Raw genomic sequence first — 19,762 nt, 5'->3', positions numbered from 1 at the left:
ATAAGACTTGCTTTGTTTGTCTGCTCTGCTGACAGATGTTGCGGAGCTGGAAAAACAATGTCAAAAGCACGTGTTTCTGTCAAGCCTATGTCCATTTCAAACTGACGTTCATGGAAACTTTCAAATGAATTCACTTCTCTTCACTTCTTACCTGCGTGGAACCTATTCAAAGAAATAACAATGAGAAGATATTTAACAAATAGTAGTAGCTAAAGTAAAAATAGGTATCCGTTTACTTTAGTCACAGGCAAAGGCCTCATTATAAAGACGTAAATATGTAGGCCCGTCCTGAAAATAACTGTGTTGGGGAATAAATTGTCTTCCTGGACTTTTTTAGGGGATATTATGGTCAAAGTTCTTTCAAATGATGTCAGAGGTACTGTCCAACGTTCTCTCGAACATCTTTCACATTTAGTACATGATGTCACGGAGTGGGTAGATGAAATCATAATCATAATTTTTATACATTGGGGAACTTTACGTTGAAATTTTTATGTCAGACTGCTAACTGACTGTTACATGTTTAAGGACTTCATAATATTTATTCGATACATCAAATAATTCACAAAACACCTTAATACTTTTTGAAATACTTTATGAGAAAATAATCAGGCAAACATTAAATTACTTTGTGTGTTATGTTACTAGCTGTTATAATCTGTATAACGTAAATGCTTTACTCCATTAAAACATACAGAAATGCTAAACCAGTGTAAAGTAAAACACAGTAGAACCATTACTTGAACAACAGCATTTTTGCTACAGAACAACTAAACAAAACACATGTATTCAGCTACACACAACTTAACACTGTCAGTATTTTCGTCATTTGTTGATTGTACTTATTAAAAACACTCTATTACACTTAAGAAATACATTCAGTATTAACTAAATCGTCTAAGGCACACTTGTTATGTAGCATTGTTTCACCAATAGCCACAAAACTGACAAAGTATATTAGTATAATTAAATAAGTTTGAAGAAAAGGAAACCTCTTTTGGCTCCTAAAGTCATTTAGACATATTATATGAAATGATCTGAAAATCCTTGAGGTACCACGTTTCTAGTATTTAGGTTTGGAAATTGCACTTGAAACTTGAAAATTACAATGGGTGTCAACCCATTGAGGAAATGATTTCACCTAAAAGACCAAGCCACAGTTTTAATTGTAATAGTACTGTGGTCCTATTGCATGCTTTATCATTTGTGTTCATTAAAACATACTGTCAAATACTGGGCAATACGGTCTCCTACAAGAGTGCTCTTGAAATGTACTTTTCATTTACATTAATGTTCTTAGAAACATTTGCATGTATCTCATTGCTGGGATACTTTTATATTCTAGCAAGATACTTAATGTGGTTATATGGCTAAACAAGATATTTGTATTCATGTGATGCTGGTGTAATTCTCCCTCTATATTACTGTACATGTATCTTCACTAACCTTCTGAACCGTACCGCAACACTGTCAATGTGTTATGAGAAATCTCATCATGTGAATTAGTTTGTTTTCACAATATCACAGCCCATAAGCAGTTTGGCAATTATAAATACAGGAATGTATGTTAACACAGTCAACCGCATGTACCTGGAAGCATGTCTACATCCTGAATAAACATTACCATGTAGAATAGTTATTGGATTGGTTATAATGCTATGCAATAAAACTATTTACATACAGTAAGGCGTTAATAAACGTTCCCTTTTTGGTCAAAATCAAACACCATGGATACCATGGACTAGGCTTTTGCCTTTTTCAGAAGAATCAGAGGAACGCCACGTAATTTTCCGGTATGAGTCCAGTTTTGCCTTCATAGGTCGCTTGAAGCCAACCGGGTTCCACTGATGGATATACTGCAATATCAAAACACAAATAAACATCCAAATTACTATTTGTCAAAAGTCTATTTTTAGTCCACTTTAATGTTTGACCTTCACCATTACGTACATGCATATTCATTTCAACTTGCAAAAAAAAAATGTGTTACAGTTTTAAATGGAAAGTATGGTAACCTTTGGAGAACAGCGCCCCCTGTGGAAAGCTGAGCTCGTGACTGTGCTCCGCTTTACAGGAATACAAGGCCTTTGCGTCTCTGTTAAAACACCAGAGGGGGTGAGAGACCAAAAAATTAGCAAACAGGGTTGTATTAATGATACCATCAACCACACATTCATCCTTTTAAAAGAGACACATGCGGCTGCTCTTAGCATTGAAAACATATTGTTCAGTAACGTTAGAGCAAAAGGATGCAAGCAATAATTATAACAAATGAAAACATGATATTAGTAAGAATAAACTTCAGACTCTGTCTGGCTCACTACCTTCCCAAAGTTGGGGGCTGAGAAATCACAGGACTCTCAAAGATGGCTGCTCTAAAGGCCACGCTGAAATAACAAGCAGGTTATGTTAAGATATTGAATGAGGTTAAGCTTTAAGGTTAAACGATAAGCTTTGAAATGAAATACTTGGCTATGCCAGTGAGTCATTGTAGAATTAGACCATCATTGTTAGTTTTTCATTGTTAGACTAACAATAAGATGATTGGTTATGAGGAAGTTTGGCACTAGAATAACCAGTCAAACCGACCTGGAGATCAGCTCTATACCTTCTACGCTGTTCATTTCTGAATTTTAAAAACTTTTTGCTTACACAGATCCAGGTCTCTGGTAGCCATTGCTGGCAGAGGAGTCAGCTCTGCATCTCAAGTTTTCTTTAAGAGGAAGATCCGGCAGATGGAGAGACTTGAGACTGTCCCTGTGACCACGTGACACAAGACTCTGAATGGAACCGTGACAGCTCCTGAAACCTGAGCATCACCACAAGACCGTATCATAAACATGAACAGTATCATGAAACATGAGGGGAATCCACCAAGAACAAACATGATATCGACATTCTTACCCTCAGAGATGTGGAGGGAAGTGAGAGAAGAAGCGGTGGAGAGGCTGCGTCTTACTTCTCCATGACCCTCCAGTTGCTCCCCTAAGGGCCTCTGAAGGAGCTCTGATATTGGAGATCCTCGATCCCCCGGGCTTGTACTCAGCGCCTCTTCCCATTCTCCGTCAGTCTTGTTGGCGTCCTCTTTAGAGCTGGAATCAGGGCTGGTGGTGTAGGCGGAGCGTTTCGGCCCGTTGGAGGAGGGGGTGGTCCAGCACAGACTCCCTGATGGTTTGTGTTTGGCGCGCGTGGGGGAGCCCGTCTTGGAGCAACTGTTCTGCTCTGAAGAATGTGATGAGAGAGACTCCATACTGCCCATCGGAGTGCTGCTGGGACTGCTGCTGAACGTATCACCTGATGGGAACAGACACAGGAAGATGCTTTAAGTCAGAATTGTAGCCTAGTAAATTGTGTAGAAATGTTAATATGAATACTCAAAACTTTTTTTTAGGAGTTGGATGACAGTGACTTTTAGACACTGCGTAGTTTACTATCGGTCTAATAGTGACATTAAAGAATAAGATGGTGTGATAGTATAACCATAGATAAAGCTATCTCAGGTGAACATAAATAAGCTCAAGAGTAGAAAGGTCACTCACTATCAGCATCAGCCAGACACAGAGCGGGGGGATACAGGCCTCTAGACTTGCGGGACCCTGTGGACAGACAGATGGCTTTGCTGCGCCGGGCGCTGGTGCGAGACTGAGAATGAGAGTGAGACTGAGGCTGTGGCAGGGGGATGTTGGGGTCTGGAGCTTGGTGAAATACCTAAGACCAAATGTTAATAAGAGAATTTTAATCAACTTCTACAATGGCTATATGAAAACACAGGAGAGTACAGCAAAGATGAATCTCTCGACTAACCGAAGAAAGACGCTCACCTTGTCATAATTTTCTATAAGAATCTCTACTACAATATTCTGAAACTTGATGTTCATCATGGCTGCCACCGTCTCTTCCTGTGACCTCATGAGTGTTGGGCCAAAAATCACACCTAAGTTAGATACGGTCATCAGATTCTTTTGGCTGTGTGTGGAGACCCTACAAAACACAGAAAAAACACCATTCAGACTTCTTCGACCTACACCATGCTGGATCCAAAGTATATTTGCAAACAAACGTTCGAGACACGCAACTCTTTTTCTATTCAAGTTTTCAAGTCAGGGGGACTTACACATGTAGATGTTTGATCAGAATATCCAGCATTTCTTTATTCTTTTCAGGCAGTTTGTGGACGAGAGCGTGGACGGCACAGACCCTGTAGTTCTGATCATCAGACTCTAAAAAACAAACAAAAAAACGATATAAAAAACATCATCTGTCATCCCAAACATGCGTAATAAGAAGAGAAAACTAAGTTACTCACTGACAGCCATGATGAAGTCTTTGTGGTATCTATAAGTCATGAGAGGTTCTGCCAAGCACCTGCGGGGAATAAAATGTCACGTTTCTTCTGTGGTATGCCTTGATGTACTGTTTAAAGTTAAACTTATTTTAAGGGTATTTATAAACCTGAGGTAATTCTTTAGACCACTGGTGATGGTCTTGTTATCCCAGGTGTCTGGGTCAAGGTCCATATCTGTTGGAGCTTTGGCAGCTACGTGGGAGAAATGAACTCGTGTTAAAATGCTCACTATAACAGCATTGGAAAGCTCCGTTATGTGTGTTCTATGTGTATTCGTTTTACAAGTGTAAGATGATGTTATTGGGGAAAGATTTCTATACCAAACACTGAAGTCATGAGTCGTTGGACTTTGGAATTAACTCCACCTATTCTGTACAGTCCCATTGTGTTAATGCCTAGACGTGGAAGGGAACAGGTCATTTTCTTATTAAAAGCAATTTAATGCAAACAAAACAAAGATACACAATAAAAATATTGTGTCAGGTGGTTTAAAAGTTACTCATATACTGGGCTCTTTTTTACTCTAATAAGTTAAATACATATTTCAACCATGACAGTCATTTAAAAGATAAATAAAAAGTATAACATTTCTTTAAGCAATTGAAAATTTGCTTGGACATTTTTCAGAAGAAAGTCAAACGACGGTAATGACAGCAATTTCGTCATACACAAGCTTAAGGATAAGTCTCACCTCTTGCTTCAACCAGCTCTACACACTTTCTTGCAAAATTAAAGCCAGCTTCATTCAGGAACGCTGTGGACACAGAAGGTTCATGCTTCTCAAATGTGAGGCCAATGAAGATGGGCGATTTTAGTCTTGTGAATTATTTTGCATGGGGTTACAATTTCAGTTTCAAGGTTTACATTGGATCGTATGCCAGCTTCACAAACAGCCCGGAATACTGTGCCCGGCTGAACTATTCGTCATACTGTATATGACAAAAGAATAAATGATGGGAGAGATGAACTTACTTTCCTCTTTCTTGCTCAGAAGTGCAGGAAGAGTGTAAATCTAGAGGAAATTAGGTTGTTTATAAATCATTTACATTCATACAGTATAATATATTGCAATTGTATTATAAATAAATACAAATCCGCAGTTCTTCATGAAGATAAACAATTGTGCTGTATATATAAAATAAAAAATAGTCACTATATAACGTACATGATCTAACCATGATGTTTACATACAACACACAATCTGTAAATGACTACTGAGGCCAGTCGTTTAAAAAGTGTAAATTCTCAGCTGTCATCTGTTTCCTGCTCATGTATACATTACTGTCTTCCATCAGACCTCAGAGCTTCTTTAACAACAACTATTTCTCTAAAGAAAGAAAAGAAGTCACCTCATAGTTTAAAAAAGAAAACCACTTTATAGTTCTTTATTGGGAATAAGATCAAAGCGGTGTAATATGTCTGCTCCAACATTAATGAGTTTCAAAAACACACGTCTTTGCTTTGAAATGGATGCAGGTAATGTTTAATTCGGTAAATTACCTGATATTAGCTGTTAATTTACACATGTGAAGGGGAAAACCCAGACACCTGTACGTTTTGGTAAATGTGGTATCTTATCAGTCTGCGGAACATCATTGGACTATGAACTGAGATATACTGAAAATATCAAAATAGGATCAGAGTACGGCTGAGGATTGAAGAGCAGATTACTGTTCTTACTGGTTCTTTTCCATCCATGGCCTCCATCCAGAGTCTTCTGTTGGATTCAGAAAGAGCCTGCAGGGTTATGATGCCATGCCTGTTGAGCAGATAAGACACCTTTAATGTGGTTTTAGTTTCAAATTATCTGGAGCCCTGGATGAAAGGCCAGCTGAAGACATACAACAACTTGCTTTAGACATATTTTTATAACCATCAGTTATATCGTTATATACAGGAGAAACCTTTAAAGCATAAAGCTCTGCTTGTTTTGCACAAAGGACTGAGTCACATCAGCATTTGCATTGATGATACAATCGGTTATTACTTGTTAGATCTTGTTATATTCAGGATTTTGTTTAAATTGCTCTAAGCACCTTTCGTATGCAATGTATTACAAGTACCTTCACATCAAATCCATACGCTGCAGTGTAGCAAAAGAGAAAAATATATCTTTGTAAGCAGCATGACCAGTATTAAAAAGCAGCATTTCAGACAAAAAGTACATTACTTATAAAGTGATGCTATTGTTAGAGCACTCCAACAGTTGACGATGAAGGCCCACGTACCGATGAGTTTTATAGAAACATTGAAGATAACTGAACAGAATCCCTTCACAGGGGTCACTTCTTCAGTTAGAAAGAACAGAAAAAGATGGAGGGAAGGAAGGAAAGATTGAAAATGACACAGAAAGAGCCACACGTACAACATAACATCAAATGTTTGTAACACTATTGTTAAATTCTACTGTTTTAAATATGTTACAGAGGTAAAATGATGTAAAATGTATATGCTATTTGTATCAATAAATTGGAAAAATCAGTAATGTAGGTATAAATAATATATGATTTTGTTCCCGTTAAACCAGTGAAAATGTTGACAGAGTAACAAAAAAATGGCCATCTCAGGCCCTTGTTTTTATACCAAAGCCTAAAGGCTGGCATACACTACAAGACTTTTGCTCAGATTTTCAGTCTGCAGATTTTATCGCGTAGTGTGTTTTTTTATTTTTACTTTATTCTGTTCAGATTTTAAAATTTGTGTATCGTATTCCAGCCTTTAGCGAAGAGAAAACAAGAGCTGTACTATTGTATTACTGTATGTCTTATGCCCAAAATAAATACACACCTTTCCACCACCTCGACATCAAAGCAGAAGCGCTTGTCAATAGAATCTGTCCTCCGTCTGATGCAGGACTTTAGCTTAAACATCTCAGGGGGGCTCAAGACTAGTCCATTCTATTAATGCAAGACAAAACATGTCTTACAACACTATATAAAACAAGCAATAAAACATTTCAGTTACAAAATATTGAATGCTGTTTTGTACCTGTTTGCCTCCAGACTTGAATTCGGAGTTGCTCATTGTAAACATTTTGGTCCCTTTCTCATATGTGCAGTAATGTCGACTCCATGTGCACCCCAAGGGTCCTTCAACAGAAAGCACGTGATCAACGGTGCATTTTGGTTTTTAAGAGGTGATCAAAAGTAGCATGCATGTAAATATTTCTGCATAACTGTTAAACTATATATTGAATGCTGTCTCTCTGCTTTTCTAATGAAATGATATAATATGAAAAATCATTGACACAAGCTTATGAGGAGCAGCATGAGTGTCCACAAAGAAACTCACTCTTCTCCTGCACGTAGAGAAAGCCCTCCATGGTCCACTGTCCAGGAGCTTTAATGTCCTGCTCTGCAGACCTTATCCTTCTCATCAAATTTTCCACTTCCTGTCTTGTGCTCTCAAAGTTATTCCTTGTCTTTAATAGAATATCAAAAGAAAAGTTAATTTGGTCTAGAACAACATTCACGATGGACCCTTTGGTGCAGCACTAAAAGTAATTTTGTAATGTAAAGTTTCTTACGTTTTGTAGGTTGAACTGTAATTGTTGCTTGTACGGCTCAAACTCATGCGCCAGCTCATAGCCCTCATGGTAGAAGGTAAACAAACCCTGGAGGAATGCCAGAAGCTGGGAGAGAAAAGGTTGAAAGTCACCACAGTTTCAAGCTTTTGTGGTGTAAAAACATGTACATGTGATGTTGAACTACTTCCTAAGCTACAGTATTTGTGTGATTTTCTCTTGGTAAACAGAGGTTTCATATTTTCCATATTCCTAAGCAGTTGGATTCATAGTACTGTTTTGAGAAATCGAAACAGGTTTTTCTTACCGGCTCCACAAATTCAAATTTTTTCCTCTCTTGCACTTCTTGGATTTTGAAGACATATTCCAGAGATGCGTCATAAAAGACCTGTCTTTCCTTATTTATCTGGGCGTCTGCCTGTAAAAGTCATTTATAACCAAGGTGTTCATTAAAGGTTAGGGTGAGAAGTTTGACTCAGATCAAAGACACTTTGTTTACTGTGTGGAATAATTCAGCGTTCGAGTTACCTCCTGCAAAAGAGGCTCTTTCTTCCTGGAAGAAAGACTTAAGTGCTTCTCCAAAACTGTGTAATACTTTTCCGTCTCCTTGTCAAATTTCTTCTTTCCTTCCTTCAAGAAAAAAAAGGTGATATGAGATGGAATTTCCTGTACAGTAATTACTGTGATAAAAGTTTTCTGCGGTGATAAGATGTTACATAAAATAACATATTTGAAAACAAGCACAATGTTACAGCCTAAAAAAACAGTGTAGTTTTATTTAGTTTATTTTCAGAATGAATCCAAGAAGTTAACCAGTAGATGGCAGACTGACATTTTAACTTATTCCTGTAACTCACACTTTAACGTCAACTAGAAATCAAAATGCAAGTTTTTGAGCTTTTATTATGAATAGGTTAAAGTGTAGTGTGCTCCACAAAATCACAAGTATTCAAAACTTTCAGCTGCAATATGGATCAACGATTTTTATGACATCATTCTGCACTACACATTCCAGGCTGAGGTAAACTAAACTAAACTATTGGCTATATCAACAGGGGGAGGGGCCACTCAATGTGTGAAAACTGCGTCAAAGCATCGAAAATATGAATTTCAAGATATTTCTTTGGATCTTTCCATTTTCCTTTATTAAAAAAGCATTTTTAAACAGTTTTGATTAAAATGCTGAATTTAGTAGATTCATAGAAAGAAAGTGACAAATTTAATGACCAAAGTGACTCATAAATCATAAAAGTATCTAAATATGTAATCCTTTTAAAAAACAATAAAATCTATCACGATAAAACTCTATAACAAATGCAACCCAGCAGTTTAGTAAAACAGGACTAAAACACACCTGTGTAGCGTGTACAAAATGGATCAGGCACTATCAGCATCATCATGATATCAGCTGATGATTCTGGGCACCCATGTAACCACAAATAAAAAAACAAGCACTCCAGGTATTTCCATTTATTGGAAAGATCATATGTTTCTAAATGAGGCAGAGTAAAGATGTTTACTCTAGACAAGCCCCCCCCCCCCCACTTCCTGTGTCTGCGATGACACCACCTATATACGTTGGACAGAGAGCTCATGGACTGTAGACCTCCAACACTGAGAATCTCTTTCTTAAGAATGCAAGAGAATCCTGTTTAAATTGAAGCTGCTTGTTTTTCCTGTTCGACATCAGCAGAACCTTTCCCATGACCCACTTATGGACACTCCGTCTGAACCACAGACTGTCGACTTGCAAAACAAAAAAACCCAGAAAGGAATCTCATTTTTGACACGCTTAGTCCAGTTTCTAGGCGCATCTGCTGGCTAGCAATGACATCACGCTCTCTAGGAATGTGCAGCTTCTGGTTTAAGAGATTTGCAAAAAGACGTAGTGGGATTTCATAGGTCCAAGACAATTATTATTGTGCGATCATAGAAACATATTCACTTGAAATGTTTTACCAGTAAAATACCTTGTGTGTCATGTTTGAGAACATGAGATTTAAAACAACACGAGAGTGCATAAATATAGACATGGAGCACTCCATGGAGGCAAGCCAAATATCTATGTTTAAAAAGTATATAATTTTTTCGTTTTCTTGGAAAACGACCAATCGTTTCGTCACACAACACCCTTATTCAACGGCTGGTGTTGTGTAGAGCCTTTTGAAACTGCAATGAAACTGATATTTGGACCCCTGTTTAAATGCATTATATGGATAAGAACCCTGAAAACCTTTCCTGAAAAGCCTTAATTTGTTTTCGACTGAAGAAATAAACACACAGACAGCTTGAATGGCATGTGGTGATTTATCGTGAGATCTTAATTTAACAGTGAACTACTTGTAAAGTGTTACCAGATTCTATTTTTCTTAAGCATAAATTTACCTAAAAGATTTTTATTATTTGACATAGGGTAAAAAAAAGTAGTTTTGCCTCCCAAGAACATTTATCATGCTCTGAGGATGTTTAGACATTGTTCCTGGAAAAACCAGACAAAATACTGATTACGACATTGTTTTGCAGTGTTTGGATGTAGCAAGTGAAAGAGTCCTTGAGAGTTTCTATGTGTATGTCTATGTGTGTGTGACAGATTTTTGCTTTGAATATGTGCTCGCTTTCACAAGAGGATTGTCATTCCCTCTGGCCTCCATCACGTCCAAATGTCGAAGTTGAAAGAGTTCTACTGCAGCTTTAGCTGCGGAGCTTTCATCCAAAAAGTCCAAATAAGGCATCAAGCGTGTTTGGCTTTGAATCTTTGAGCTGTGAGCTCAACAGGATATGCTTCGGTTCTACTAATACGACTGGAGGGGTCACATTCACAGATCATCAGTAAGAGCCTAATCTCCCAGAAAGAGTAACCTTTAACTAAAGTCTGCTTATAAACATGCCCTCCAGCATTTAAGGCAGAACTTGCACGTTGGTCAATGTGTCATTACTGTATCTGGCTATAATTTAACTGTTCCTCAACACATGTTTGCAATTTACATGCTTCCTGCTGAGCTTTACTGCGGACCTATATTGACTGTATAGAATAACGTCGCTGTATAGGTAATACGCAGAACATTAACTAACAATGGGGTATAGGAACTTACTTTGGCTGCTCCGATCTGCTCCTTGCGAAATTTCTCCAAAGGTGTGATCAAGACATCATCAGCATTTTGTATCTATAAATAAAGTAACGAAACAACCATTAAATGTCATAAATAAACCAATCACAATGAATCGTTAAAAAAATGCTTTAAAATAAAACATAACAAAATAAACAATATTTTAATCAGATTAGTCTTATTAGTTTAGTTTTATAGATATTTGAAGAATGTTGGTAACCAAACAACACTGGCCCCGATTGACTTCCATTGAACTGACACAAAACTGACACATTTCTTATAAGAGAGTCACATAGAGGTGTTAAATGACGTAAGGGTGAAAAAATTATGACAGAATTAAACATTTTGTGTACAATTTTAGATTTACGTTAAAATGATAAAGATATTCTATCATCATTTACTCACCCTCTTGTTACAAACCTGTATGAATTTCTTTCTTCCACAGGACACAAAAGAAGATATTAAGAAAGTCGGTAACTGAATAATACTGGCCCCTATTCACTTCTATAGTATGGACACAAAACAATGCAAGTGAATAGGTACAGTTAACAACATTCTTCAAAATATCTTCTTTTGTGTTCTGTGAAAGAAAGAAAGTCAAAAATTGACAACTGGGTGAGTAAATAATGACAGAATTTTCCTTTATAAGGTGAACTATTCCTTTAAGAGGGTCTAAAATAGACTCTCATTATACTGAGTCTTTATTCTCTACCATAAAAGCTTTATTTGCATATAAATGCATGAGAATTTCACAGTCTGTAGTGATAAAATCCGCACAGCTCAATGTACTGTAGGTGCTGATTGAAATTACAGTCCATTTCTTTCAAAAGCTTACAGCAGGCAAACCGAGCATGGCAAGTTTCCAAGCGAATTACTTTTATTTACTGTAAAAGAACGATGCTATAATTAGTACCATTTTCATGTAGGCACTAAAATTGGAAAAACATACAATTACATAAACTAGCTCCTTTTATACACTTTCCCAGGAACAGCACACGGGGCTTCTTGTCTCGCTGGAGAATTGGTCCAAATACGTTCCACATGCTTGCCTATGCTCAGCCAGCAGCAGCTATGACCTTCCATCTCCACAGATTGCTTCCAAGTTCCACCCACATCCACAATAATGGATTTTGTGTTACAAATAATAGAAATGTACAGTGACTCCGATAAGGTCCAGATGTAAGAGTAAAGATATCAATAACAACTTGCACAGTGGAGTCTGTCCCTAGGGCTAGCATAGATATTTAGTCTCTCCTCTCAGTTGTCTGTAGTTCTAGGGGATAGTTCATCAAAAACTTAAATTCTGTCATCATTTATTCACCCTCATGTCATTTAAAACAATTATATGACTCTTCCTCCGCTACAATTTTTTTTTGAAAATATAAACGTCTCAGTGGTTTCAAGTCAATGGGTGCTAGTATTGGTAACCAACATTCTTCAAAAATTCTTTGCCATCTAAAAATATTCTTCTAGGTATTACTTTAAATGCACAATAAAAACCATGATTTGATTTATAAACAGGGTTATCACTGTTTGCAAATGAACTCTTCTTATACACCCACCATTAAAATGATCCAATTGACTCAAATGGCTTTAAAAATAGTCTCAAATGGATTCAAATGGTATTTCAAAGCAAAATGATACATTCAAAAGAGAAAATAATGAATATTTTGAGCTTTTTATAGCAATGGATACATTGTGTATTTATTTTAACGCCCCAAAGTTTAAATATAGCAGCGTGTTGATAACAACAAATCTCATTGGTTCTTGGGTGTCTTGTGGCAAAACAGTAATAGCATGATAAAGTCAATTATATATGTCTGAACTATTCCTTTGAGGTCTTAATAATTTAGCATTCCTTTTATCGTTAATGATTTCTGCAACAACAATGCATCTGTTTTGAACAAAAGAGTTTGCCGAATCCACAAATGTAAACTTCAAAGCGACATTCAAGCTATACATTCTTTTTTGTGCGTTATCTTGGAATTAAAAGCAATGCTCCAGCAACTGAACCGAGCTACAAGAACGCCCTCACGTTGTCATTCGGAAGCTTTACTTAAATAAATATTGATATGTTCATTGTGAGGAATAAGCATATCATGTTTGACTACTGCATGAAAATACTTTCTGAATGTTTTTGTTCTACTAACATACATGACAGGCTTCTGGTAACTGCACAGACGGGATGCACATTTCTACACAACTGAACTGAGGCCAACAACAAACGCTCAGCTCATTGAAGCAAAGGACCTTTCAGCACATACAGCAGAGTGTCGAGGGCTCAGACGAACCCGTTCCTCTTACAACATCAAAACTTCCCATGGCTCTTTTTAGCCAGAGAGGAAACTCAATTCTTACATCAGCCACATTCATCATGTGGGAAATGCCTCCCACTTAAAGAAGAGCATCCTGGCAGCGTGCCTAAGATTAAAGCGAATATGAGTCAGCTCACTAATCTAGCCGCACACAATGGCAGACGTTCAATTAAACACTAAATTTGTGTTTACTTAATGATTCACACTCTCAACCTGACTGTCTGACCACTGCGCTCCAGTAATGCCGAGAACTTCCCAGCAGCACCCCTGAGGGAGGGCAAAGCATTTACTAGGAGTTTTTTCACCTCTTGGCTCACGTTATTGTATGTCTATGAATGAAAAGGCCCACGGGACTTTCTCAGCTCAGCTGAGGTGTTTGTCATCCTGAGGGGCCCGGCGCAGGAGCGGGCGAGACTAAAGCGTAACGCGGCTACGATCTGCAGGAAGAAACTGTAGGAGGCTTCTGGGTAATTCTTCCCTTGAGGCCGTTCACACAGCTCCACTGACCCTCTCTTCACAGAACAATACACAACACTGAAGCTTCAGTCGGGACGCGGCTGGACTCCGGCAGCGCTGCTGGAGCGGCTCTTTTTCACACAAAAGCAACATATTTCATTTCCTCTTGTCTGAATTGATTTTTTTCTGAGTTTTGACGCATTTCATATGTAATGAACGTCCAGGGACATTCCTTTAACATGTTAGTTTGTAACTTCAACAGAATGAATATCCTTGTGTCGTCATTTAAGCCCTTCAGAAATATGATTTGGATAGGTTTAAGTATGGGTAGATAAACTTTATTAACTATAAATTGATTATTTACACAGTGAGTAGGAAGTTAACAGGACGACTAACAAGAAGAAACAAAAAAATAAAAAAACAAAGCTAAATTTAGCTAAACTTTCAGGTCAGTGAGATATGAGATGAGATATTCGAATGAGATATTTCTATGCAAATGTCAACCTTAAGATGGTCACGTTTTAACCACAGTAATAGTCAGACATCAATATTTGGTTGTATAAATATTTAAGGCATAGTTTTGCATAGCAAGGTGAACTGTCACCTCCATAACATTCCATATTCTTCATAAATGGGCCCGTGATTTAAATTGTAACTATTTAATCTTCTATGAAGACCCATCCCTTCTCCATTTGTTGGGTATTACTGCTTCTGGTTAGCACATTTTAATTCACAAAAATACTACAAAGTATATTGTCTGTCAAAAACATTTGTTCGTTTGTGTCACATCTATTACATGTGAATGTTTCTCTCTTTTATAATAGAAAACTTGTGTATATACTGATTTCTTACTGATGTCTGGACACTATCATCAGGGGGTTAGTAAAACATAAACAAATGGTTTAATGTATTGAAAATAAAATACATTCTCTGTGCATTTACATTTCAAGTTTTGACTGAAAATGTCACATCCATAACTGTAAAATCGCCCAGTTCAAAGCGTGATATAACTTCGGTAATATAATCAATCAGGATTAAATGTTTCATAGCAAGACAACATAACTAGTGTGACAAAAGCTAACAGAATTTATCGAGTCACTTTCTGAAACCTAAGTTTACATATAATTATAAAAGTTATAAGTTAATATTTTACTTGATATATTAAGACGCATGAGAAAATTTCTTGTTTAGCAAGAATGATGCAACAATTGTGTGGTACGTATCGATGACTCAGGTCTCTTGCTGAGAAATAATGTAATCTACAGTCTGGAAAAGAAATCAGAAGGCATGAGCCAACATGACAATGTGTCATGTGTAAATAGCCTCAGGTTTGACCTCAGCCTTAATATTAGAAAACCAGATGCAAGCCCAGCAGACACAATTAAAAAGTCTTTGTTACCATTAAAACTGTTGTGTTACAGTCACACCAATTCAATTTTATAACTTTGAATGTATTTGTGCATTTTAGACCAAGTTTACATCTGGCCAAATGTTGCTTTGTTTTACAAAATATGAATTGATGATACACGATGACACAAATGTCTGTCCTGAAAGCAACAACATTCAGGCAATCCTCTGACAGCGTGCACAATATCAAACACAACTGACCACAGCCATTAAATGACAAAAATATTTTTTCAAACTTTATTTTGTGTCACTTTAAACAGACTAATAAGCTCTTTTCACTACCTTACATCTGCCCTGTTGCATATTTCATCCTTTTCTTTTCTTTTTTAAATATCCCTGCTAAATTATATTTTACATAAATATAATAATCTGTATTTACCTGTATCTATTTTTTTTTTATACTGTGGATTTTATACGGTGTTATTTTTATACTGTGTTGATGCACATCGGGTCTGAGAGTAGCGCAATTTCAATCTTCTATATGCATGTACATGTGGTAGAATTGACAATAACGCAGACTTTGACCGTTGACACGATAGGTAGAAAAAGATTGTGAATTTGTGACAGTAAAACCACACCACTGGGTTGAATGGGGACTTGATGGAAAAGTGCCTCATGAATCCCAAACAAAGCTCTGTGTTTATTCACATGTGGGCAGGGTCACCACTGAAGCACAAGGCAGCATTGTTTGCTGGATGAGCTCTTTCACTGCTGTACTATGACTAATGATTTACCAGCTGCAGCAGCAGTGAGCGCCAGCAATATTTCGGGGCAACAAACTTAAAGTGCCCTTAAATCTGCAGCTGCGTCGGCTGGCACTGGGATGCTTGGCTGTGGTACTTGATGGATAATGTTAGAAGCACATCCGTAAGAGACGTCATGGAGAAAAAGTATAACAAAATCAAAATTCCATTGACATTTGCTGATATTTGGAGTTTCCTGTAGCGTCTTACTGTTAAAACGGCCTGTTTCTAATAATGCTCACACTAAACTGCAATAACTCACGCTGAGGTCATGCTGACTCTAAGTAGAGCGTGCTTATAAGACAACTACACTAGCGTAAAAGTGTGCTTGGTGTGTTGACGCATGTGTCAACAATACCACATAAAAGGAGCAATAAAGAAACAAACTAGTAAAAAGTAAGCAAACCACTTATTTACTTCTTTTGTGGCACATTAAAGGTAAACCACATCACGCTTGGACTCACTGGCACTGCAGCGATATTAAAAAGAAGCCAATTTGAGAAACTTACAAGTCGTCGTCTTTCCTCCTCCACCGTGTTCAGCAGCTGGGAGAATTCCTTGAAGGATTGGGCTGTGATAAGAGAGAAAAAATTCCAGTCATGCGTCCATCAACTGCATCTGTAATGACTCTATCAGCACATCTGATTTTGCCCTCTGAACCCCCAGAATAGAGGAAATACAAAGAACCTGAACGCAGCATTAGGGGTGTAGAAAAAATACAGCGGCCACCCACAGGTGATCGATGCACAAAGGGGTATTCAAGAAACAGCAGACCACATGTTTAAAAAGAAGAAATGTGAAACACGTTTCCTGCTTGAGCCCCTCATGTGAAAAAGAATGACGATTGACCAAATGATTAATAATTTCGTACTGTAAGCAGAATGCCGTATTTTACAGTGATTCATGCCATTGGTGAGAATGTACGATTATTAATGCCAGTTTCTTGTTTTAATGTTTGCTGAAATATAATCCAGATGTGTGTTAAACCCTACCCACGAGAAGGGATTTAAAATACATATGTTTATTTATAAATATATTTAGTATGTAGATAACAAAACTCTAGATACTTTCTATGGGAAACTGTGTCTAAAACACACCAATGTTTATATTATGTAATAATGATTAAAGTACATGATGTCATGTACATGATGTACATGATGTCACGCAATTATGAGCCTGCGCTTCGCTGCTGTTTTTTTAACAAATGCTCTGGCCACATCACTTCCTGTCCCAGGAATATGCAGCATTTTTCTGTTCTGCGATTAGAAAGGGTCCCACTTCACAGCCCCCTGTCATTCTCGTGGGATCTGAACTCCCCCAGACATCCAATTAGGAACTGAGATAAGAACTACTTTCAACTACAGTACTTTCTTTAAAGAGCACAGGCTTCCAGATACACAGACCCACAGCCATTTGCAATTCATGTTAAAGCAAAACAAATCTCAGCTGCTTTGATGCACGGCAGGAGACTCAGAGATCGACAGAGATGCACATAAATGGCAATGCCACACATGCGTGAAACAATAGTCATCCTGTTGAGATATGCATATAGGTCTGTAAAAATAATCTACACTCAAGGCTGCATTCAAAACGTGCAAGAATAATTCATCAGCCGAAAAAGAAGCGACTATCAAGTAACAAGTATAACAGTCTAAATATCAAACATTATTATGACCCGTGTTAAAAGTCAAGGACTGACTAAAACGCACCGATTATATTTTTACACATTATTGTTTGGGTTCATGACTTTTTAAATGCCAGGCAGCAATTATCTCAGTCTGATAAAGAGTTGCTGTTCTGTTTGACACAATTGTGGTAACTAGCTAAAAAAGGGATTTATACTTCTGTCAGTTTATGCATTCCCTCAGAATCAAACCCTTAACCATCACATTGCTAGAGCTTTGCGCCAAGGAGAGTTAGAAAGGTCCTTTTTGGGAACGTATTAAATGTGCATCTTGATCAGTTGGTATACTTTAAACGGCTGTTGTGGACTGTTGAACACTTACCGATGTTAATCTCATCATCTGTCTCTGCATCTCCAATACACTCAAACTGGAAATCTTGAAGAGACTGGGAAAACTTCTGTACAGCTTCAGAAAGATCTGTTGAAATGACAGCATAGTTTTCATGTGATAAAGAACAGCACTTTAACTTTTTTAAACGCATTCATCACTTATATAACGGGACATTTTTATCACACCTGGTTTTATAATTGCCTTGGGTTATAAGGTAAAATGTTACACAACTGGTCATTTGTTTTGAACAATAAGAAGGAAGTTACTTCACATGAAACTGTTGTCAAATTGAAAAGCGAGATTTAGGTCTCCACAACAAGACATTCACTGCCTTTTGTTTATCACAAACCCTGAATAAACTGTCTGCTGTGCAGACTATTATGTGAGAAGGAAGTTGAGAAAGAGATTATTGTTCAAAATAACTGCAAATAGTCACTGTTGACTGACTGAACCCAACCTTTCCTCCTTAAAGTTCAGGTCTGGTGTACAGATACATGAAAATAAAGAAATGCAAATACCGCTAAGTTACAGGCAGCAGAAGCCAAGTTACTGAAGGGACGGGAAACATGTCTTGTAAGCTTCCAGATATCAGATCGCAGCAGAATAAACATTTTATGATGCCCAAGCCCTGTACACGCTCGCATCTTGAACCATGATAACAGCAGTGGTAAAAATGTAAAACAATGTGTTCAGCAGAGGCATACAAAGACAAACTCATCACAATGGTTTCATTGAAACGTGCAGTGCTTTTAGCTCACAGAGAAATTGGGGATATTTTAAGGTTTAAACAAAGAGCCTATACCTTCATGAGATAAATATCTAGCACACCACTGATGGTATTTGACTGGTCAAAAGGTCAGCTACTACTTTGACACCGGTCTCTTCCTTACATTGAACACTGAAGCAATTAAACTACATTCCACTGAGTCGAATCCATTGCACTGATCTCAAGACTTCGGTGCACACATTAACCTAACCCTGAACTTTTAAACAAATCCTATGAAATGAAATAATAATTACTTATTAAGTAGATAAATAGCTACAATGATAAATCAAATGTTTATCATTAAAAGCACAAAAATCCAACACACAACGTGTTTATAAGGTAAAGCCCCACACATCACCAGCAGAGACCCACAATGACCATTAAACGAGTTTCCATGAAAATAACCATTCAATTAAACACATTAAAAGAAGCAAATATTCTCTTACTATATTACATTAAATTGTCTTTCAGTTAAAGATATAACACAGCCTTCCTGAAAATGCAAAAAAATAAAGCTAATTTTTAACAAATAATCGTATTTACTCTATTGACTTCATACCAATCAAACGGGGGCGTTTACAACTCCAACAACTCGTGCGCTACACTGATAAAAAGAAAAACACGACACGTGACTCACTTTTTAGCGCATTGATCAGCATGTTGCCATCTTTGATCAGTTCCTTTATGAACTTATTCGTGCGGTCCAACTCAATCTCGTGGCATTTAAGTCGCTCTCTGAAGTCCGGGCTGTCCAGAAAAGAGTCGCTGAACTCCAGCGCAGGAAGCCCCATTGTAAAAGCGCAAATGAATGAGACCTGACGATCGGCGGCAACCTTAGTCCTCAGAAACGGTAGATGACTAAATAGCGTGAACTTCCACCGTTACCAGTCCCGACGCTCCGCATCCCCAAACCCCACTTCCGGCATCTTGTTCCCCTGCTCAACTACGGAGCATTGTATGAATGTGTTACGTTAACTGGTGTAGCGGTGACTCCTGCTGGTCTGATCTCAGCACAGCACACCTCCGGGAAGAGATCATGCATGTGGGGGTGGTTGTATTTGGGAGGTACAATACCAATCTCTTCA

At 37.6% G+C, this 19,762-nt stretch overlaps 1 protein-coding gene across 4 annotated transcripts; it reads right to left on the bottom strand.

Annotated features, from left to right (window-relative positions):
* Nucleotides 1–578: 578 nt before the first annotated feature.
* On the bottom strand, nucleotides 579–19,659 carry arhgap42a (Rho GTPase activating protein 42a). 4 transcript variants are annotated; one of them, XM_056731613.1, is made up of 25 exons: nucleotides 19,315–19,658; nucleotides 17,903–17,998; nucleotides 16,406–16,467; nucleotides 10,961–11,032; nucleotides 8,397–8,498; nucleotides 8,176–8,286; nucleotides 7,872–7,976; nucleotides 7,637–7,766; nucleotides 7,334–7,434; nucleotides 7,133–7,242; nucleotides 6,574–6,633; nucleotides 6,026–6,104; nucleotides 5,318–5,357; nucleotides 5,037–5,099; nucleotides 4,666–4,740; nucleotides 4,453–4,537; nucleotides 4,307–4,365; nucleotides 4,115–4,220; nucleotides 3,822–3,981; nucleotides 3,540–3,708; nucleotides 2,905–3,294; nucleotides 2,653–2,809; nucleotides 2,325–2,387; nucleotides 2,016–2,095; nucleotides 579–1,856 (listed from the first exon to the last, which is right to left on the bottom strand). In XM_056731613.1, the coding sequence occupies exons 1-25, from the start codon at nucleotides 19,466–19,468 to the stop codon at nucleotides 1,768–1,770; spliced, it is 2,718 nt and encodes a 905-aa protein (XP_056587591.1). In that variant the 5' UTR covers nucleotides 19,469–19,658; the 3' UTR covers nucleotides 579–1,767. The 4 variants fall into 4 exon arrangements, with proteins under 4 accessions (XP_056587591.1, XP_056587593.1, XP_056587592.1 ...); XM_056731615.1 differs by lacking the exon at nucleotides 2,325–2,387 and having other exon boundaries at nucleotides 19,315–19,659; XM_056731614.1 differs by lacking the exon at nucleotides 6,574–6,633 and having other exon boundaries at nucleotides 19,315–19,657.
* Nucleotides 19,660–19,762: the final 103 nt, after the last annotated feature.

This window comes from Triplophysa dalaica, chromosome 19, assembly GCF_015846415.1.
Source record: "Triplophysa dalaica isolate WHDGS20190420 chromosome 19, ASM1584641v1, whole genome shotgun sequence".
Lineage (NCBI taxonomy): Eukaryota > Metazoa > Chordata > Actinopteri > Cypriniformes > Nemacheilidae > Triplophysa > Triplophysa dalaica.
This window is presented reverse-complemented; position numbering and strand designations above follow the sequence as displayed.